Source organism: Pseudochaenichthys georgianus, chromosome 9 (assembly GCF_902827115.2).
Source record: "Pseudochaenichthys georgianus chromosome 9, fPseGeo1.2, whole genome shotgun sequence".
In the NCBI taxonomy this organism is placed as follows: domain Eukaryota; kingdom Metazoa; phylum Chordata; class Actinopteri; order Perciformes; family Channichthyidae; genus Pseudochaenichthys; species Pseudochaenichthys georgianus.
In genome coordinates this window covers 4,247,932-4,270,829 of record NC_047511.1, presented here as the reverse complement: position 1 = coordinate 4,270,829, position 22,898 = coordinate 4,247,932, and the positions used below count along the sequence as shown (strand labels likewise).

At 42.9% G+C, this 22,898-nt stretch overlaps 1 protein-coding gene across 1 annotated transcript in view; it reads right to left on the bottom strand.

The window, feature by feature from the left end:
• Positions 1-327: 327 nt before the first annotated feature.
• The window catches only part of zfr (zinc finger RNA binding protein), a 41,439-nt gene continuing 18,868 nt past the window's right edge, over positions 328-22,898 (bottom strand). The window contains exons 6-20 of the mRNA XM_034090523.1: positions 20,670-20,932; positions 20,074-20,277; positions 18,723-19,014; positions 14,796-14,959; positions 14,573-14,692; positions 13,284-13,429; positions 11,087-11,243; positions 8,046-8,263; positions 6,452-6,602; positions 5,732-5,873; positions 3,721-3,818; positions 2,796-2,891; positions 1,669-1,780; positions 1,465-1,562; positions 328-1,336 (exon numbers count right to left, since the gene is read on the bottom strand). Coding sequence (XP_033946414.1) covers positions 1,154-1,336; positions 1,465-1,562; positions 1,669-1,780; positions 2,796-2,891; positions 3,721-3,818; positions 5,732-5,873; positions 6,452-6,602; positions 8,046-8,263; positions 11,087-11,243; positions 13,284-13,429; positions 14,573-14,692; positions 14,796-14,959; positions 18,723-19,014; positions 20,074-20,277; positions 20,670-20,932 — 2,444 coding nt within the window. The 3' untranslated portion in view covers positions 328-1,153. The remainder of the gene's footprint in view (positions 1,337-1,464; positions 1,563-1,668; positions 1,781-2,795; positions 2,892-3,720; positions 3,819-5,731; positions 5,874-6,451; positions 6,603-8,045; positions 8,264-11,086; positions 11,244-13,283; positions 13,430-14,572; positions 14,693-14,795; positions 14,960-18,722; positions 19,015-20,073; positions 20,278-20,669; positions 20,933-22,898) is intronic.

Here is a 22,898-nt window from a genome sequence, read left to right as displayed (position 1 = left end):
CTTGACTCTGGCCTGGACCCTTCACCCTCCGTCTGAAACCAGAGCCTCGTCTGCTCTGATTGGTTAGCTGGACAGCTCTGTTGTGATTTGTCAACCCACCAGAGATGTCCTGCCCTTCAGCCAATCACGTACAATGTATTGGAGCGCCGAGGGGCTTCAGGCGGGGGGACTGTGTGTGGGAGAGAAACTCCCTCTGGCCTTTGCAGTACATGCACAGAAAGCTATTGAACACAAGAGGAAAAGAAAAAGCTTTAAAAAAGCTTGAACTACTCTGAGGTCTGAAATACTGTTCACAGGTTACCATGAGATAAAACCAAGGCACAGCCCTTCAATCTGGAAATGTATTTATTCTGCTGCTGGGTTTGTAAAGCAGATGCGAAGCACAGCAAGCATTCACAGCAGGACCGACACTTACATTAGCAAGCCCCCCCCCTCCCCGCTTCCCAGACAGGAGTTATATTCTCATGTTCCAGCACTGAACTGAATTTAGACCTAACCAAGTTAAAAGGCAAGCAAGCCAATAAAGCTCCTTTTCATCAAGGAAAACATTAAAAAGCCAAAACAGTGCGCGGTGTGAACATGGTCATGATTTCCACAAACAGAAACCTTTATATCTATTTAAAGATTATACAAATACTTCCAAGGAAAGAAAAACAACATAAAACCACATTTGGGGCGAACAAAGATCGCTATTGTCTTCTGGATCGGAGTGCAGTGCCCCGCCTTTTTCTTCAGTGTAGCTTAGCGTGGAGACAGAACACGAGCACAGTATCAAACATCACCTGCACAGAAACTCGTACTCTATAGAAAAACTTGTTGGCCAAAAGAATGCTTTACAACGTAACAACAACACAGTCCACCTCTGAATGCAGCTCTACAGATGAAGCGTACATTTAGCATTGATAAACACTGAGCCGATGCTTGGTTCCTACATCTCCACTTCAAATCAAAACAGACACAGATGAAATGTCAGCAGGTAAAAACTCAGGACTGGAAGGATCTAAACTAAAAACAGCACACAGGTTACGCGTGTGTGTGTGTGTGTGTGTGTGTGTGATACACTTCTGTAGCTTACAAAGGAAAACAGCAACACTGGGCCTCAGCCGGTACATACGACACGTTAGTACTTTTCTTAAATTAACAATAGAGAAGCTTAGAGACTATCATAATCTTTCTTGTCCTTTTTGCCCTCGCCCTCGAAGCTGTCCGTGCCCTCACTGTTGTCACGGCGACGCTTGCGGCTGTTGCGGACGTTGAAGCGGGGGTTAACCTGCGGCAGGGGGTCCATGCCCAAAACTTTATAGACCTGACGGAAAGCCAGGAGCCTCAGAGCAAACTGTGGGGAAGATAAAGCAGATTTCATATTTAAACTCATCTCCATTTCATGTGAAGCCTGACAGCCAATCAATCCCTCCCGCTTAACACAGCTGTTCAGCATCAGCTGGATGGGGGGGGGGTCTGTACCTGGGCGCTGGAGGTGATGTCCTCTCTCTGTTGCTCTCCCATAGTGGTGAGGGTGTCCACAGTCCTCTTCTCACACGGATCCGCCAGTCCTGGTCCACCTGTTGAAGTCATTACATTTAGTGGAGTTTCATGTGTGACGTGGATGAAGGTATGAGTCCAAGTCATTTAGCAGTTCTGAATGCGTAAGATAATAAAGAATCTTACCAGGGAGCAAAATCCCAGAGGAAATACATTCAAAGACACGCCTCAGAGCGTCGCCCGGGCTGAGGGGGGCGGAGGCGCTGCTGATGGCCTTCTCTACCAGCAGCTCCATGGCCTGAACAGAGAACATGGCTTAGAGGACTGTCTACACACAAGCACCATCACAACAGGTTCTATTTCACAGCCTCTCGCACTACATATCCATAACATGAAGCCCGTGAAGCAAGCATCCTACTCCGACAGACTGATGTGGAGAAAGGGGTACGCAGCAGTACGATGCTTATACCTCAACTCTGCAGCCATTGATCGTTAAGCTAGCCATTTATATGAAACTGAAATATGGGAACCAGCTGTGACGGAGGGTGTTCATGTGCCGATCCGTCAATTGGAGGGTCAGTTGATCAATCCAAGGAGTCAACATGTCAAAGTGTCCTTGGGCAAGATACTTTGCAAACACCCAAAATTGCTCCGGTCGCTATTAAAACTAATTGTCTGCAAAACGCTTGAGTTCAATGTGGCATCACTTTGTACTCTTGTGATGAAGTAGATACTTTCAAACCGCTGTAAAATGCTCAGGACCTTAAACAGTGTGAGCGAATGATTTAGCCTAATGCCCTTTTCTTAGAGAGTGTATTCCTCCTGGGTGTCGTCTCTCTTTTCCTCTCGGAAGGGCCTGGAGGCTCTGTGGGGGGTACGACGGGCCCTTCGTGGCTCTGGGCTTCAGCCACAGCTGTGTCTTAGACATGATGAGGAAACCATCTTTCCTTCAGGCAAGAACAGGACGGGTGGACCCTGGCAGTGTCTTGTGGATTAGGAGTGGTAACGTATCAGGGACAAGGGGAGAGCACTTCAGAGCTGCTTTGGGCTGAGACTATCACTACGGTGTCTCAGCGATGTCAACTCTCCGCCTGTGACTTTAATAAATCTTCGGTGTCTGTTCGACATCAGTCCAAAGCTCTCTGGTTAATTATTCTCCAGCCTTCAGATCTTAATCTCAGACTACAAAATGAAACCCAAATACGTTTCTATCAACTCATCTCTGGTCGGGGACAGCAGCCCAAAGTCACAGTGCTTGGAGGCCTTTAGATACGTCATGAGTATGTGGCAGCAGGCTCTGAGGATCCACTTACCCATCCGGGGAAGGGCGACCAGGTGGGGACTCGCTGACAGAGGTCTCTCAGGAGCCGGATGACGATCACACAGGACTGAAGTCCGTTTGCTCTAGCCTTTTGATGCAACACAGTTAGGTTTACGCAGTGACAAGAGAGACAAGAGATGGAGCAAACAGGAGAATCAGTTCTGAGGTCCAAACACTACTGTGCACAATGGAAGCTTGAGTATGGTTGAAGTGAGTATGAGCCATAAGAGCTTGCAATCAGCTGCCATTCCCAGTAGTCTTGCACCTCACAGTTAGTAAGGGAGTTCAAAGTTTGCAAGATGCACAAGAAATGAGAACTTGTCATCTTCTAAACCCTGACCCCAGGTGTATCCAGGTTTCTCACAAACAGGTACTTCAAAGTACAAGAGTTGGCCTGAAGGAGGATAGGGACTGACAGAGCAGGAAATCTGCGTTACTTTGCCCGTGATTTTGCTCCGGCAGCAGAATCACAGGAAACCACTCAGATGTTCCTTTTTCTCTCAATTCCTATTCTACAAAAATATATATATAGAATAAAAAACAATACAAACGTTGAACATGAAAGCACTTCTTGATGGCACAACTCTGTGCAAGTTATTGTGCAGCCTTATGGAGTCACATGTCGCTATAATGCAGTATTTGGAAAATTGAAAAGGGCATACAAGGATGCCCGTTGTTTGTTTCATACGAGTTTCAAATGAACTTGGATTATAATCAACACTTATGGACATTAACCAAATATTTGTTGTTATGATATGTGGCATCCTTGAATATTGTTTTGCTTCAAATAGTAGTCTTTTTTGTTGTTGTCATTACTATAAAATGAAAACCAAATGAGTAAACACAAATAAATGAATAAACAAAGAAGTAATGCATCTCATAAGGCTACAATAAGAAAGTAAAATGATGTTCCGAACCTGGAACCACTTAGCGTGGCGCAGAGCAGCCAGAGCGTCAAGGCATTTTTGCCTGTCCAAGACGTCCGCTGGGTCTTTCACCATACCCGAGGTTACATCTAAAAATGGATTTGAAGTGTCAAAATGGTGATGAGGAATGGGTGTTTGACCAGGTCAGCGAGGCTGGCAGAGAACAAACACATTGCCACACATACCAATGTCTGTTCACAAGCTACAGTCGGTTGCTTATTCTTTTTCATTTATAACGTGAAAATCTGACTACACAAAACAACACACATATTGTTAAGTCATTCTTTTCTGCAAACTGGGAATTCATTTAGTGACCGTTTGCGCAGCATCTCGCTAAATTAGGTGGCTCAAATATGTTTTGAAGCCGTTTCCATTTGATCAGGTAATCGTATCTACATGATTACCTTAGTTTAAAAGTCAATAAATCATTGAAACGTCTTGGTTCGAGCACTGGGACAGGAGGGGCTCCACGGCTAGCGATGATTAGTGTGGACTGACGGAACCAAACAGGCAGGGCTAACGGGTGCTGACCGGATCAAAAGTGGCATGGCAAAAGTAGGTGTGGCAACGTTTTTGTGATGTGAGAAAACCTTGGTCAAAAATCCTTCCGAAGCTGTTGGGCACTACTTATCCTCTGATGGGAGACATTTGTCTTTTTTTTTTTTCATGGAAGAGTAAAGAGGTCTTTGTGCTGGACTGGCTGGTAAATAGTTCTATGAATACAGAGAGGAAAAGCAATGGGTGCTGAAGAAGAGAAAAAAACATGAGAACTACCAGCAAACAAAAGGGGTTAGGATATCACTGCATGCATACCTAACATCAGGAGGTGGGATAAGACCCGACAATCATCGTATAGCAAGGATTCCTCTGTCATAGCCTTCTGTACCTGAACTTTAACAATACTCCCCGAAGAATTCTTTCAAATTCAATTCAAAAACTAAATCTTCATCGTGTCAATTCATTCCAAAAGAAAATGTGGTCCATCTTCAAATTATTTGTCCTAATCTTGCCGTTGTCAACTAAATTAAAAAGGACAACAGTTGTCAAAGGCTTTCATTTTGGAGTCCTATGTGAGGAGGATGTCAATGAACTCAGGGGAGCACTTCAGAACAGGGGCCCTCAGCATGGTGAGCACTTCAGAACAGGGGCCCTCAGCATGGTGAGCTGCTGTTCACCAGTACAAAGGGAGGATTTGTTTCCTGTGGGAAAATAACATCCAAGTTCCTCTGCCAAATCTTGATTTGAGAAAAGGGTTGTGAAATTGCACAATTCATTTCAAATGAGACTTGAGGGACAGAAGTACCTCGTTGTCTAATCTTCAGCAGGATTTGTTTTGTCTCCTCATCTCAAAGGACATTTGGAAAAAAGATACTGTAATGTATGTCTCCCATTGATTATAGCAACGATAAGATAGAAACAGAATCCCCTGGAACACAGGAAACAAAATAGAATCTCACCTGGGAGTAACTAGACTTAACACAATGCAAACACTGGTCATGCTTTGTTTAAAGGATAAAGATAGCCTCTGAGAGGAAAGAGCAAAAAGCCTAAGAGCAACACTGCTGGCACTTGCCTCCTTCATCTTGTTTTCATTTCATACTATCTGCCCCATGTGATAAGAAAGAGCATTGATTAAAAGAAAAATAACTAACGTTTGGGGTCTCTGATGGGCTGCCCCCATCCATACCAGTCTGATGCTCTCAGTCGTTTAGTGGTATTAAAAGGAAGTGTGTGCAGGCTGTAGGCTGCACAGCAAACGCTAAAGCTAAAGTGATGAGCTTGTTTGGTTGCCCTCTCATTCATTTCTGAAATGCAAAATGAATCCTGTATGAAGAGCAAGTTGCCAGGAGGATCTGACTTAAAAGCCCGACAGAAATGTGGAGTGCCAGCAGGACAGCACTCTTCAGGGTGTCGACAAACATATTGAAACTGATTTCATAGAAAGACAGCAGAAAGACAAGAAGGGAGGTGCAAGGGGAAAGGCTGTGATGGGTGTCCCAACCTCCATCCCGACCGGGCTCCTCTCGGATCAGAGGGGACGTCAGTGTGATCGTCACCGTCATCTTTGGCTCCGCGCAGGATGTCAGGATGATCGCCGCTTCCTGGTCGGATCCGCTGACCTCATATTTTTCAGGTGTAACGATCTGAAAGAAATAGAGTAAATGCAAATATGCCAATATTAATTCAGAAGTCCACTGTGCATACAAGTTCCATATGATTTCATACAAGTCAGTGGCCACGTTTATAGGTACAGTTGTTAGCACAGGCGGACTGCTCACTGGAACCATGGGATTCAGTTACTGTTCAAACAGGATGTGTGAGTTATGCAACCAGGTCCTGTGGGCGAGATATCTTAAGGTCTGCCACCAAATTGTCAACCAAACACTTAAAAAAGGTACAGGTCCACCAGTTTCCATAAGTCTACTCGTTGCATGAACAAAATAAACTCATGAAAAACATCATCTGTGTACTCTGCGGGAAAACCCTTCACACTTCATTCAGGAGCCGTGCTAAATCATTACCTTTATTGATTCAGTCAGGAAATACAAAGTGATGGATCTTATTTAGAGGACAAAAGACAACCTGAAGAAGCTGATTAAATTGCTTAAGTGATGTCTCCTACTGCCAAATTGACCCCAAAAGATGTCTCTTAATAAAAAAGAAAGGCAAGTATAAAAGTGGCCACTAGAAACTGATGGTGTGATATTTGTAAAGATAGTACTGTTAGTTGTTTGGGGAGGTGCTCCACGATGCGGGCGAGGAGGCTCTTGGTGGGCTTCTCAGAGCAGAGCAGGACCAGGTTGACGGTCTTGTCCCCCCGCAGCAGCAGGCCTTTGGCCAGGACTCCGACCCGCATCACTCCCTTCAGAGCTCTACACACAAGCAAAGAAGCAAAACAAACAACACTTAAAATGTCATCTTTCTGAGAACCATACATCCGAAAAGATGTCACATTAACAATGTATACTTTTACTTGAAAGCATGCATCATTCAGGTACATTTATCAGTCCTGCATGCGTACAAACACATTTACTTAACATCTCAAAATCTTTGTTAAAAAGGACTCGCAGCGGCTGAGCTGTAGGTTAAATGGAGTTGAGGGGAAAAAGCAACACATTTTTCTTAACTTTCATCTTCACCAACATGGTTTTATGAATTTGTTAACAACCCTTTTACCTTTTGCTTTAAAACTGAGACTGTGTAGCCCAGGCAGTTTCAGTTCTAGACAGATCTGATGTGCACTCCAGCAGGGTACCCTAACCCTAATCAGTTATGAGCATTTCTTTGTAAGCCCCGCCTTTTTGGGCAAACAGGTTTAGATTAATGACGGCCATATTTATCGACTGAACATGCTCATTTTCTACGGTAATGTGTCTGACCCTCCACCGATGCTGTATACTAAGTTTGGCGTTGAAAAAGAAAACATGAACATTTAAGGTAATATTTCACTGTTTCTAAGATTATGCTAATTTAAAACTAATGAAGTAGGCGGAGCTTAGGGGTTCGAGGAGATAATATGCAGAGTAGGTCCACCCGAATACATGTGCAAAATGTCAGGTCATTCGGAGTTAACAGTGTGACTTTGTAAATGTTTCCAAAAATGGAAATGTAGTAGTTTGGATTGATGTAATCGTCAAACACTGTACATTCTCCATTAGCTCACGAGCTCCCCGTTCGAGCAAACAACTATTCCTTTGCAATGTATCATCACATTGGATATGCACTTAAGTTTTCCTAGATTGGAATTGTTCCGATCATTTCCCTATGAGGAATTAGCAAAAACGTGCTTAAAATGCATGAAAAACGCACATTTTTTAAAATGGCCAACTTTCAGAGTCCCAGCAGCTTCTACTGAAGCCAGTCCCCAACTCCGGGGACTTCGGGTGGCAGTATACGCCGTGAAGTTGTTTGCGGCCTGCCAGTAAACCCAAAGCAGAAGAAGAAGTGACGTCAGCGGCTTCATTTGCCTAATCCTCCCTCAGGGAACGTGATCTGTACTTAGTTCCATTAAGGTACTTAGTGCCGGCACTAAGTACGGCAAAGTACTTGGTGTGAAAGTTTTGTTTAGCTAAAAATGGTTAATATCGCCTGATATCTGAGTTTCTTCCCGTTAAGTGGGTATGACACATTCATAGTTTGTTGTTAAGAAGCCCTCAGACGCCATTTCTTGCAAGATGTTGCGTTTTGCCCCCGGTACCAGGGGCATGGAGCTTAACTGGTCAAAGGAGCTCGCTATGCAACACCTACACTGGCATGATGAACAACTGACATGACAGTAGAATATGTGAGATGTAGAGGTAGGTCAGATCGGGCACCTGTCTTTAGAGGGTTCTTTCTCCTCCTTTTCCTTTTCCTTTTCCTTTTCGTCCTCAGCTTTGTCCTGGTCTGTGATTATCTCTGAGACCAGTTTAAGGGCCCGCTCTGTGATGGAGACGATCTTCTGGATGGACTGGAGCTCGTCCTCTGAGGGGTAGATGGCTGCATGCTTGGTCATGACGTAGCGGTCGTCTGAAGAGTCAGGCCGGCGTGGGGGCTGAAAGAGTTCAAATCAGCAAGAGTTTACAATGTTATTGATAAGATACTCCTCAAAGAAAATGCTTTCGTTGACACTCGTTATATAGAGAACCGCAGTGACGCGTCCTAAAACCCGGATGTAAACTCCTTCCGGTTCCTTTGTCAAAAAGCAATGCAATCTCTCCATAGGATGTTGGAAAATAGCTGGAAATAAGGTCTGTGGTTGAGACACATTTAAGAGACGGATCACGTTTTGTTCAGCCGGATAGTATCCTCGCATCTATCCTACTTTTATAATTTTCGAATCATAAATCTCGTCGCAAGAAGCAAAATGCTAACGTTATGCTATAAAGCAGGGGTGGGGAACCTTTTTCCTCTCAAGGGCCATTTCAATTTTTACAATATCCTCAGAGGGCCGTACAAGTTATTGACCTCTGCTTAAAAAAAACTAAAATCACAGCCCATTCATTTCATTCTGTGCAAAGAAAAAGCAACCTCTTAATCCAGATATCTCACCATGACTCGCGTATGCATGCACGTGCAGGGTGTGGCGTGACCACCCAAACAGAAAGATATGGACACAAGATGTGTGCAAATGTATTTAGTTTCCTATCCATGTGAACATGATTTAAGTGGGGGGGGGGGGGGGGCCTAACCTCCTCTATGGGGGTCCGGGGGCATGCTCCCCTGGGAAGATTTTTTTTTTTTTTTTAAATGTTGAAGTTGAAAGCATCAATCTGGTGCACTTTGAGAGCAACATTAGGAGATCTATGGACACATCTCTCAACACCCAAACACAACTGTAAGCTGATTTTCTTTTAATTTATGGATATTTGACAAATCACTCCCCTTTCAAACTGTATTCTTCTTTATTAATAACTGTCATATAGTATTTTATACCTGTTTACTTTATTCTCTTATTTTTTTTATAACTATAATGATCATATAAAGATGTGCCTTTACCTCACTGGTTGAAGACAAAGCTTCTTATATTCGTTAGCATAGCTAGCTAACCAGATGCTAATGATAACAACACAGTTATTGACTGTCTGATCAGTATGACAGATGAGCAGATCGCCACTGGGCTTTCAACTAAAGACACAGACACGCAGAAACTGCGGCATGTGTATGGACTTATCGGTACTGCAATTTCTGAAGTGCTGGAGTGGCGTTCTGGTGCTCTCCGTCAGAACTGCACCCTGTCAGTCGAGACATATACCACGTGATGACACGTTAGGCTCCTGTTGTGTTCAAGGACCCTGACCGTGGCCAGGAAAAACAGGCACTCGCTTGTTTAATTTGTTTGCGGTCTAGATTTCTTTAATTTTTTGCGTGTGTTTATAAATTACCTCGAGGGCCGTACCAAATTGTCTCGCGGGCCGTATACGGCCCGGAGGCCGGAGGTTCCCCACCCCTGCTATAAAGGAACTACAGCAGGGTCGCTGCTTCAACGTCACGCCGACTTCAGATCCATATTCAAACATACAGATTGTAAATGGTTGAAGTGTTTGTTTGAACACTTTGCAGGAGGCAGGGACTTGCTTTCAAGCAGAACAGGGCAAACCAACTTAGCGGGAGTGTTTTACGTGTTCGGCGTAATGACGTAAAACGGCCTGGACAACTTCTGTAGTCCTATTCAGCCGCTTGGTAACAACCATCGTTTTTCAGACACGTCAACTCTTCAGAAATCACCAGCGGGGTCACTGCTGATGTATTTAATGTCGTAGAACAAACCGTGATCCGTCTCTTCAATGGGTCTCAACCACAGACCTTATTTGGAGCTATTTTCCAAAACCCTATGGAGAGATTGCTTTGCTTTTTGTCGAAGGAACCGGACGTGGGAAAAATGCTAACTTACTTCCGGGTTTTAGGACGCGTCACTGCGGTTCTCTATTGTGTCCCCTTTTTAAAGTCATACGTTGTATTACATTGTATTTACAGATCAACCAAAAAGGATGAACACAATAATGCCTGACAATATAAAGCTAATTATTATAAAAATATTATTTTGATAACTGAACTTTATACTTATTTTGTCCCACTATGAATTGTGGGACATAGTTTTCATTGTGCCCGTTTCAATATTCCCAAAAATGTGTATGTGCAGTAAATCAATGAGTTCTAAATTATTTCATAAACTAAATAAATGGCTTTATAGTTGGACTCACATTAGTTTAACTAATGTGACTTCCCTACATATTTCTCTTAAAGCTGGTTATCAGTTTTACTTTTTTTATTCAAAACAGAACCTTTTAATAAAACGCCCTCAGTCTAATATTTTAAAGTTAATATATTTATGACATATCGATATCGGTAAAAAAAAAAGGAAGATTCTTATGAAAATATGCGCTGGTGAATAAACCAGTTCAAATCACTTCAACCAGTAGTAAACCAGACAACAGCTGCGATCAAATCATTCCATTGAAGATGTGAGATATCATACTTATCAGATTACCACATCATCTGATCTTAAACAGAAAACAAAGTCATTGTCTTGCACGAGGAAAAACAAAACTATTGGTGCAAATGTTTAATCCATTAATTATACAAAACAGAAGGGAATTGTAAAGAGAAAGAACAATGTATTAGCCTCCTCTGACAAAAAGTTAAAAAATCCTCTCAAAATATTAACGATACCCTTCCATTTCTGTGCATGTTGATAGATTAAACAAAGTAGGGCAAAATGCCAACGCAAACGTTTAGGGCATTGAGGTGATTCGAACACCAACCAGTAGTTAAGTTGGTCACTGGGGGGAACGATACTGACGCTGAATCTCTACCTAAAGTCACATGTTAAGTGTTACTAACAATACATCACATAGAAATACACGTAAAGCCTTACCACAGGCCCCTGAGGCTGCATGCCAGGCCGAACTCCGAGCAGACCAGGAGGGCCCGGGGGTCCCTGAGGGTACCCCCCGTCGGGCATACGGCGACGGTCATCCCAGTGGTGCTGTTCCTCCTCCATACGTCTCCAATACATGTCTTCTTCATAGTGCCTGGAAATACAAAAGTACAGCTCACATCTACCCCAGTGTAAAGCTGTGCAAAGTGCTTTTAAATGTCTTCGGAACAGATTGTTGAGCATTAAGGAAAACAACGTGAAGTGGCTCAGGAAATTGTCGTTCCACATAGATCTCCAAATGTTGAACTGGAGGGATGAACCAAATTCTTTACAAATAATTTGCCTATTTTGTTTTTATATCCCTTTTAAAAATGTACTTGCTCCAGATTCTTGAAGACCGTAGGCGCGTTCACACCGGAGTACTTTTCCCCGTACTTTTCTCGTTTAGTTCCGTTAGTACCCCTTATGTCGCATTCACACCAAAAAGAGTACTTAGTGCCGGGAACTTTTACCCCCATTTTTAGTGCCTGCTCGAGAGGTGGTACCAAAAAAGTACCAATTTATATTGGCTGGGCGAATTGCAAACCACGCCCCGTAAAACTCTGAAAAGTTTTTTGAAGCCGCCATTGTATTTGCTGGCATTAGCATTATTAGCATTAGCCCCGCTCACCAACGGAGAGAGAATAACTTATGGCAACACAAAAGAAAAGAAGCTGCTGGGACTCCCAGCAGCTTCTACTGAAGCAAGTCCCCAACTCCGGGGACTTCGTGTGGCAGTATACGACGTGAAGTTGTTTGCGGCCTGCCAGTAAACCCAAAGCAGAAGAAGACGAAGTGACGTCAGTGGCTAATTTGCATAATCTTCTACTCTGGTGTGAACGCGATTGGTACTTAGTGCCCTGGGGTACTTCGTGCCAAGGGCAAAAGTACTTGGTGTCAGAGTCCTGCACGGGTCTGAATTTCAAGACCCGCTCCCGCCCCGTGCAATACCGAACCCGCCCCGCTACCCGCACATATTGCCAATTAGTTCCGCAACCCGACCCCGCATATATATGAGCAGTGAAAACGTGCAATTATTAACACACGCAGTTGCATATTTGTCTCAAAAAGCGTGGGATGTTGGTCATTTTCTCCAGCTAGGATGACACCAAAAGCCTCCCAGACGCTGGGTTTCGCTCTTGAGTTAGTGTTATTGAAAATGCTGATTAATGCGCTGCAGAGGTTATGATTATGCGCGGTCCTGCAGGGGAGAGGTCTGAGGATTTAAACATTAAACTAAATTATTTTAATATATTTATTATGCAATACCCACGACCCGACCCGCTTCATCTTTGTTTTACTCAGAACCGAACCCGGAAAAACCACCCGCGAATACATTTTTTGGCGGGTCATCCGTCGGGTACCCGACCCGATGCAGGACTCTGCTTGGTGTGAAAGCGGTTCTTGACTATAATCCCAAAATAAATCTTAATATCAACATTGCTGATCCCAGGTGTTTAACCTCCGAAACATAAATAACTCTACAGAGGTCAAACGATACAGCAGGGGCTGTGTGTCATTTGATAGAAATCATTGTCAAAGCATTCAGTGTGCATTGTGTCTTGTTTGGACACATCTACATACATCATATACCATCATTATGAAGTATACGTTATGCACGATAGAAAGGCTGTAGAATAGTGACACCATCAGCCATGAGCGTGGTTCCCTGTAAGCCGTGCTTTAAATGCCATTATACAGCATGTCTGCTTCTGGGTCCCTTTCACAATAAAAGCCTTTGACAGACTGCATCAGAGATAAGCAGATTGCATTCCTATAAGAGGCAACTTAACAAAATAGCTACTAGGGATGCCAGTGATTATTCGATTATTCGTTACAGTCTCCATAATCGAATATTATTTTTCAAAATTGATTTTATTTATATATATATATATATATATATATTTATTTTTTTGGCTTAGTTTCAACCAAAATATAGACTAATGCTGATAATAGTAACAGTATTAATAATTGTGGGGGTCGGTCGAATAATCGATTATTATTCGCCAGGGCTGCCGAATAATCGATTTTGATCATAGTCAGTTTCTGGCACCCCTAATCGCTACACAAGTGACCTATCCAGAGGTAGTGGAAACTGTGGAACTCTAGAGCCCCATTAGCAGAGGAGACAACCAATAATAAGAAATACCCATACCGCATCTCCATTCTCCAGCGCTCCTCCTCCTCCCTCCGTCTCCAGTACTCCTCTTTCTGCATCTGCTTTCTCATCTTTTCCTCCTGAATCTTTCTGGCTCGGATGCTGGGCTTCACCTCCACCTGCAGTTCCGGGTTCACCTTTTTCTACAAAGAAAAAAGAAATGTGTAGAAAGCTTTTTTCCCCCCCACATATATACAATACTCAATTAAGATAACTAGTGACCTATCTTCCAGAGGTAACTATATTTAGAAACGGAAAGCTATGAATGAATTATTTTTGCAACAATATTCAACAAGCATCCTCTCAGGACATTTGGAAAAAAGTTTGAGCTTGATAACTCCAAAGTGGAGTATTGAGTTTATTCATGAATTACACACACTTTCAGCAAGGACAAGATCTCTTTTGACAAGATCAATTCTATGGAAGTTTCACCAAATACATAATCATATATTACTGCAGGGCAGATGGGTTTGATCCAGCACTGCGTTAGCACCGTTAGAATGACTACTCCTTTCTTTGGACGATATCTGTATTTGAACAGATGTCTGCTCAACATCAGTGTAGGAATCCTGTTACTAGTAAAACATTCTAAATGTTACTCAAGTAAAATTAGAAAAGTACTTTCTCAAGAAAGTTCATCAAGATAAACTTAAAGTAGCGACAGTAAAAGTAGTCATTGTGCAGATTGGTCCATTTCAAATCAAATCAAGTTTTATTTATATAGCACATTTATGAACGATTTTTGGTCGAGCCAAAGTGCTGTACATATAATAAACATAGCCTCCAGTAGAGACACTTTACAGCAAACACAACAGCACCGATTGTTCAGAATATCAGTATGAGAAAAACGACACCCTCTGTCCTTAGACCCTTTCAGAATAATATATATGATATGTTTTATAATGATTGATCATGAAAGTGTTCTCAAAGCTGGTGAAGGAGCAGCTAGTTTGAATGGCTTTGTAGACTGCAGGGTAGCTGGTGGATTTACTCCAGGTGGAACTAAAGTCTAATTTAACACTTGATTATATTTCATATCATTCATCCACATCTGGAAAGTAACTAATGGTATTAAATAATTGCAGTGGAGTAGAAGTACAAAGTAAAATAAAATGGCAATACTCAAGTACAGTACAAGTACTTCAACATTGTACTTACTTGAGTTAATGTACTTTTCACACTGATCTAAAAATGATGGGCACCCATATGACTTAATTACCCCTTGAGACACATAATGACAACACCAGTGTCTTTTACCCGTGTGTAAAGACGCGTCAGCCACAAACCTTGTATTGCAGGCGATGCCGACGACCTTTAAGATGCATTTCCTTGGCATTGGGATCGTTGAAACTACATTCACAGAGCTTGCAGTGGAAGCGGATGACCTTGCCTTCATCGTTCCGGACCTAAAAAAGGAGTTCAATGTATTACCTCAAGATTTAAAAGCTTTCCTGCTCACTCACAAGTGCAAGTTGGATGTAGCCTAAAATATGGTCTGGCAAAACGTACTTCTTCCACATAGTCATGACCGACAGGCTGGACGTCACTCTGTAGGGCGGCCAAGGCCGACAGAGGATCTTCGGTCTTGGAGTCACCTTGAGAGGGCGTTGCAGGCTTAGAAGCCTCCACTTTAGCATCGTCCATCTTTGCTGTGGTCTGTAATTTATTTCCACCTGCATTTCAGGAAATCACAGTGTTGTTAACCAGTTCCACTGCTTGACCTTGGTCATGGCACATAAAGAAAGATGTGATAGAGTTGGTATAGACTAAAGGGCCTTAAAGAAATGCCATTGAAGGAATAAGCAAGTAGATACTTTGAAATCACATTCTAGCACAGTACAATACAGGAACATACAACCTGGAATGTACACTAATCATCAGGCTGACACTTAGATTAATGAGCACATATATACACTTAAGTGTCTCTTCCGTTTCATCTAAAAAATGCATAGAAATGTGCATGTTGGTTCATTTTCTGAGCAAGCACAAATTAACTAATGAAAGCTTAGCGCAAGTTCAAGCAGGAAGACCAAGCTCTTCATTCGTATTACATGTCATTTCAATACTCTCTCCTCCCTCATCAAGTGATCGGGGGCGTCACTCTCCAGCTAACCAATCACTCCTCTCTCCATTCTCACGAGCCTATCGTTGCACCCGCTAATCCCTTTAAATCTGCTCTTCCCTCGTGTCAGATGTCATTCCAGGTGACAATGCGCAACCCTCCCCCACCCCTCTCGCCTCCCGTCTCCTACAGGGCCAAGCTAAACCTTCTCCCTTCAGACCGGTCCCACCTACTTATCACCACCACCTGTGTCTAGACCCCGGGGGGTTTCATCGGAGCGGTTCTCCCCCTCCTGAATGATAATCCTGCAAACCGGGGCCTAATCGCCAAACACCATTCCATTCTCCTGTCTCAATTCTGGCAATCATTATTACATTCATATGACGTGTCCCAGTAATAAATATGTGTTTCATACATCAACGTCTCTCCTGATTGAACTACCAACAAACTACTTCTGACAAATAAAGCAGCGGCTTTAGAGTCACATCATACAGCTGACTCATCTGTTAACATGTTGCCACAAAGGAAAGTATACTTCTGATGAAAGTGCTCTTGACTAAGTGGAACCAACATTTCAGGTTCAGTTGGTCGCCAGGTTCATGTACTGGCATGCACTCGTACTTTCTACACACCAAGAGTCCTGTTCATGTACAGTATGTTTAAAAAGAGCATTACAATCACAAATGACTCTGTACTGTGTGTAATTGTGCTTTCTTTGAATTGACCTGCAAATGAACTAATTAAGGCGAGACACGGCAGGCACTGGTCCATTTTGATTCAATAACGGCTTTTGAAAGGAAAACGTTGAAAATACACATTTAGGTGTTTATTTGACTATAGCTTGTCTATTTGCGTCTGCAGATTTCTCCTAAATTCACCAAAAGTTAGCATTCTAACGTAACATAAAGTACCGCAACCGCTGTTTGCACCATGTCATCAGAGGTATCGCTGGATAGCTCAGTTTCTCCTTCACAATCTCATCGGATCCAAATATGGTCATTTCCTTTGTACCAGCAACCAATCGTAAAAGCACAAAGGGGTCTTCTGACCAAAAAACGACATCTTATTGGCTGGTGTCAATTTCTGACAACGTGATTCGTTCAGATGCGTCACGTGGTGTGCTAAAACACTTCCTTGTTTAGCTTTTCGCAGAAAATGTAAATCTCAAAATGGCAAAAACAACCGCGGAATAAACGTACAAAGAGAAGACAACAACAATTGTTACTTGCACGAGGCAAGGTACAACACAAAACAAATGTCCCCGAACCTGAAATACCTTCAATGAGTGCGTCGACGCGCAAGCTGTCACCCAAAGAGCAGGAGGGTTTAGATAGCGCCTCACAGCAGTGGCTGATCATTCATGCAGCGCGGCTGAATTAACTGCTCAGTGGGTTGATTTGTCCAAATTGCGCAGGGACAGGGCTCAAAGTCAATATTGATCCGCAAAACCATGGTTTCTGTAGCAGCTTAATTTTAGAGTGCAGTCTGTGTGATGGCGGGTACCGCAAAAGTGTGTACACTAGGGGTGTAACGGTTCACAAACATTTCGGTACGTGTACCGTTACACCCCTAGTGTACACATCTACGCGTCTTCAAGGCGAAACCAGGAAGGATGTTGCTTTTGACGGGAATGTGCGAATGGTGCTCTTAGCGCACGAGTTAGGCTTGGGCTTTGCAGCTCTGAAGAAAATCAGCAAAGTGTTGGGGATTCCTGGACTTCATCTCAAAACCTATCAGAGACGTGACAAGAGAGTGACCGGTATAGAAGCAGGATTGAGACCAAGAAAACTTGAACTATTGAATACAGAGTATAACTTATCAGGACATTCAAGTTGAATTATTTTTTTCTCTAATTAGTGGCAGAAATAGAGAGAGGCCTGGAGTCACTTCACAGGACAAGGGAGCAGGTCAGGCAGGCTTATGCAGATGTGGACCCAGATGTTGCAGAGTTGCTGAAGGAGGATGCAGATGCAGTGATAAACATCAGCGTGTCATTTGATGGCACATGGCAAAAGCGGTGTGTGCATCGACATCCTTACTGGATTGGTGATAGACTATGAAATCCTATCATCCTATTGCCATGCTTGTGCTCTAAAGAGAAATGCCAAGCAAGCGCAAAATATTACAGAGGAGGAGTATGACAGTTGGCGACAGACACACATTGATTGTGCAAGAAACTTTGCAGGTTCAAGTAAGGCAATGGAGCAGGAGTCAGCCAAGAGGATGTGGGCCAGGTCTATGAATCGCCACCAGGTGCGGTACACTGAGATGTTGTCAATGGGGATAGCGCAGCATTTAGGGAGGTGGTTGCACTGAATCCATACCCTGGGCATGAAGTGGTGAAATTAGAGTGCATCAATCATGCCCACAAGCGAATGGGTACAGCACTCAGAAAACTGAGTTCACAGGGAAAGTTAGGAGGGAAGGGTAAGCTGACTGCAAAGAAATGCAAAAACATTGCAAAATGATTACAGGGGGGCAATTCTGAACAACCAGGGTTCAATTGATCAGATGAAGGTCGAAATATGGGCAGGTCTCCTCCACGGCATGTCTACAGATGACAGCCCCTTACACACCGGGTGCAATCCTCCTGGTGTTGGTATAGGAAAGCAGAGGATAATGGGGAAACACCTGGTAGGCACAAACTACATGCTGCAAACTTTTTAAAGCGAGAGGTGGGGCAGAAGCTTATCCCTGTGTACCACCGCATGTCAGTTTTCAGGTTTACTTGTGTTTTATATGTTCTATATTGTTGTTGGTAAGTATTAGATTAGATATTGTGTCTGTAAATAGTGTCTTCCAATAAAAAATGTTTTGCATTTGACAATACATATCTTTAAAGGTCGTTTTCTCAAAATGAGTTTTTTCTCCTACTCTGAGTTCGAAATGTCCACTTCAGTAGCACTTACATCAGAATTGGGTTCCTGAAATGTGTTAAAATATGCGCATATTTAATGAGATAATGGTTCATTTGCATATTTAAACATGCCATTTCAGAAAACTTGTAATATAAAAATGAACTGCCTTATTGTAAGTAATTAACAGGATACATTTCTAGCTGATATCTTTAAGTTAAAAAAATTACCCTATTCACCTGGGGTGTCTCGCCTTAAAAGCTATAATCTAGTACAGAGAATCACATGTTTCTCTTTATAATTCAATCTGTATATGGTGTACCTAGTTGACACTGCCTACTAAGAGCTAGGAATATTGTGACCAAAATCAGGAAGATCCGAGTCAAATGTGTTGTAGAAAAAAATAAATAATAGAGATGTTTCTACAATTGCTGGGGGAACATGCATTGGGAAACATATCAAGATTTTCATGAAATGACCAGGTGAAAAAGAAAGTAGTGCTGCTTGTGAGCTACTAACCAACAAAGTTGATCTTGGGGGCGTTGGCTTTCTTCCCAGCTAAGGTGGAGCTGGCAGCAGAAAGGTTGTTGGTCAAGGTGTTTTTCACCCCTCCCATCCCGCTGCTGACGGTGTTGACAGATTTCAGGTAGGTGGGAGCGGCGGCGCACAGAGAGCTGCTGTTGCTGGAGGTGCTCAGGGTGGCTGTGTTGCTCTTACTGGGAGCAGCTGTGGTGGAGGACGATGTCTGAGTGACCATGCTGGGCTCAGTGGAGGGAATGGGCTTACCCAGTTTGGTATGAAGCTTCACCACCTGGAGAACATTGTTCAAAATAAAATTATGAATACAGATGGTATTGAGGTTTCCATTGAATTTAGTGTCAACAGAGTGGACAGATGATTCCGAACCATTTCACACAAACGTATGACTTTTTTATTTGAACGCTAACCCGTTCATTTGGTCAGACATCACCGTTTGTCACAGTTGTTGTCAAGGTTTTGAAGTACAGTGTGAGAGTATTACACTCAAACAGCAGGAACTAAACCTGCTAATAAGGGGTCAGCATGGGAATAGAAATGTTTTATACTATACTTTTATACTAAAGATTTCCCTTTTTTACAAAAAATGTATATCAGTCATCCTTCTTAATTACCAACACACAGAAGCGCAACTGCAACATATCACATTCTTTCTAGTCTAGTTTGTACAGTTCTTCTCCTCTGTATTACATGCAGTCTTCTTTCTGGTTTATCTCCTCTGTGGAATAACTCCATCTCAACAAGTCTAAAAATAAAGAGGCTAAGTAAGTTAGCACCTGTCAATAGGTTTGAATGGTGGTCAGTCTGTGTGAGCACTCCTTGTGCTCCAGTCAGTCCTCTCAGTAAACGCAGAGCTAAATCCCAGATCAAATGCACGCTGAAGGCTCTTTGAGCACGTTCTCTCTCACCGAGTGTGCCGTTATGTTCAAGGTTTGTTTTTCATGTATTGTGTCTTGATATTTGTCCATGTTGATGTCACACATTTCAGACTTGATCTGATCATATTATCATATCGAAAAACAACTGGAACTGTGATTAGGTCTACCACAATTCTCTTTTCAATTCCAATTTACAAAAGAGATGAGGCTGCACCACAGTGTTGTCTGTTACTATCATCCAACATGGGCGTAATCCCGCCACTTAAGAAACCCCTGCCGCATTATCAGTTTCTCTGGTTTACTATTTATAAATACGTGTTTGAGTTAAATTATTTTATTCGATAAAGTACTGACAATGTTGGACTTCAACAGACATTGGAATGGAATGGCTGCCATACATGTAGAGATTGAGATTTAAGAAACATGTGTATATTATGTCCAACAATCTTCCTTACCTTCTGGTGTTTGGCTCCACGGATATGGGCAGCGTAGGCGTCTGCGCCTGTGCAGGAAACGTCACACAGCTCACAGCGGAGCTGGTTCTGAGCGTTGCGGGCCAATAATCCTCCTCCACTACTGCTGCTGGTGCTGCTCTGGGAAACCTTCAGCGCCGCTTCCTTCTTCTTGTGCTTCTGGCCCTCAAGATGCTCCTTATACGTCTTATTTGGAGAAAGACAGAGCCATTAGTCCCACTGGTGGACAAGTACTTGCTTGGGACATTAATGTTTAATTTGAACTCTACCCAACTATTGTAAGGAAACTGAAAAGGTTAATATGTTGCCTTTTACCAAATGTGCAGCTCACACACAATTTACTAACTGATGTGTGTTAACAGATAGTATTTCAACTTTGCTAAATGGGTCATTACAGACAGCTGATGCACGGACATGTTGAATGTACACCTTTTAAAACCTAAAGGCATTTTATATTATTACAAGTGAATCATCATGAGATGAGATCACTGGACAATCAAAACTGGATCCTAAAATATAACTAGTATTATGTGAATCCTACTTGATTTGAATGCGATATTAGCTGTTGTTGAACTCACCTGAGGGCCGGCACAGCTGATCTTACAGACATCACAGTAGTGGATCTGAGGCGGTTTGGGTGGTTGCTTGGGTCGAAGCTGCTTGCTCTGAAAGGGGGGTTTCTTGGTGAAAGTGTTCCCTTGCCATGCTGCTGTTGCTGCTACCGCTGCCACTGCCTGCTTCTGCTGCTGCTGCTGCTGATGCTGCTGCTGCTGCTGCTGCTGCTGGTAGTAGTTGGAGGCTGCAGAGTAAACTGCTGCCTCATAGCCTGAGTATGATGTTCCTGGAAAAAAGATAGACCACTTAAAACCAATGTACTGCTCTGTCAACATAGGGATGTCGACATGGAAAAAATGAGTGTGATTTAATTTTATACATTAGCAAATTAGCATGCTAATGTTTGATCATTACATCATTAAAAAACACGATACATGCATTAAGATTTATAAACACAAGAACGTTTGTTGGCATTGTGAATCATCAGGGGATTGGAGGCGTTGTCTTCCCTACCATTGCTTCAGATTGTAGAGGTTAAGATTTAGTGTTCATTGGTCATGTTTTTTCTAATAAAAAGTAACCAAATTGTACCTTCCATCTCCAAAAACAAAAACACACCCACCGATACCAGTGGCATGTACTACGAAGCCAGTTCAACAGACCCTGGATATGTTTGAGTTATCTTAACTAACCCTAACAAACGAGATCTCGCTAAACGGTCCTACGACGCTGGTTATCAACTCGGTAAGTCAACCCAGAGTTTCTCTTTCCGGCTGAGAGCGTGTTCACGTGAAAGGGGCGGGGTTAGTAACATTTGACCAATCACAAACAGGGACAAGCGTACCGACAGCGCAGCGTCATACTTCCTGAATGAAAAGTAAACTATCATGTTAGACAAATATGAAGAAGTTAAACTTTAAACACAACACAATAAAGAACAGCCGATAAAAAAAGAAAAAGAAAAATGACTGAGTGTTTGAATGCATACATTAACAGTTTTAAGATATCACTGCCCTCATCTAAGACAAGAATGGATCAGCCTACATTTGACTCAAGTGTTTCGTCAACTCCATGTGCTGCTTAAAATAAAACTTCTGCATACAGTATGGCCCGGCCAGATGGGGCTCGAGAAGCTGACACAGATAAGGAAATAGTGTTGTCACAATACCAACATTTTGGTTTCGATACCGATACCAAGTCAAGAATTGCGATTCCGATTCTTTTTCGATACTTTCTTAAAAAAAGGGAAACAGTCTTAAATGTAATTATTGTGCTTTATTTCACACCAGAACCATAACACAAACTTTTCAACAATGAGAACAATAAATAAAATAAATGACAAGAATTCGTATTAAATAAAATGAATACATGTCTGACAGACAGGCCTCGTGGTGTCCGGAGGCTTGCCCTCACTGTCAGATATATAGCTAAAATACTTCCAAATTTCGCTTCTGGCGTCTTTTTTGTCAACAAGCCGAGGCGCAGCGGCAGTTGCACTCCCACTTGCAGCCATGCTTCTCGTTTTCTCACGTGCTCTGGCAGCTAGCACGTGCACGAGAGAGGGGAGGCACTTAGAGCGTGCTTGAGAGGGGCGGGACTGCAGGCACAGCTGCAGTGCAGGGAGTGGAAGCAGAGCGCTGAACACACGGCTCTTATTAAAACGGCGCTTTCTCGCCGGAGTACTTTTTCCCGTCATTATTAAAGTACCGATACTTATGAGACGGAGGAATTGTAACGCTTTTAACGGCAGGGTATCGCGGTACCTTTCAAGTATCGGTACACCGTGCAACACTATAAGGAAATATATGATATATTATATGATCGATGACAGTGTTGTAGTCAAGTCACCAATTCACGAGTCCAAGTCACTCTCGAGTCACCATTATTCGAGTCCGAGTCCAAGTCCGAGTCACCTAGGGAGAGTCATAGTCGAGTCCGAGTCCAAGTCACCCAAGGAGTGTCCGAGTCATTACCTGTGTTCGAGTCCGAGTCACCTAAGAAGTGTCAGAGTCGAGTCAGAGTCATCATTACCTGTGTTCGAGTCCGAGTCCAAGTCCGAGTCACCCAAGTGTGAGAGAAATATTTTGTTTAAGTGTTTGTACCAAAGAGCATTTTGTGTTTCACATAGGTCTGCCATAACTTAGAGCAGGGGGTTATAGGTTAAAGGGTTAAAGGTTCCGCTTTCCTGTTGGGGGACTGTGACTAACTGCCAGAGGACTTTAACAGACTGTCTTTGTCTCTGAATCCATGTG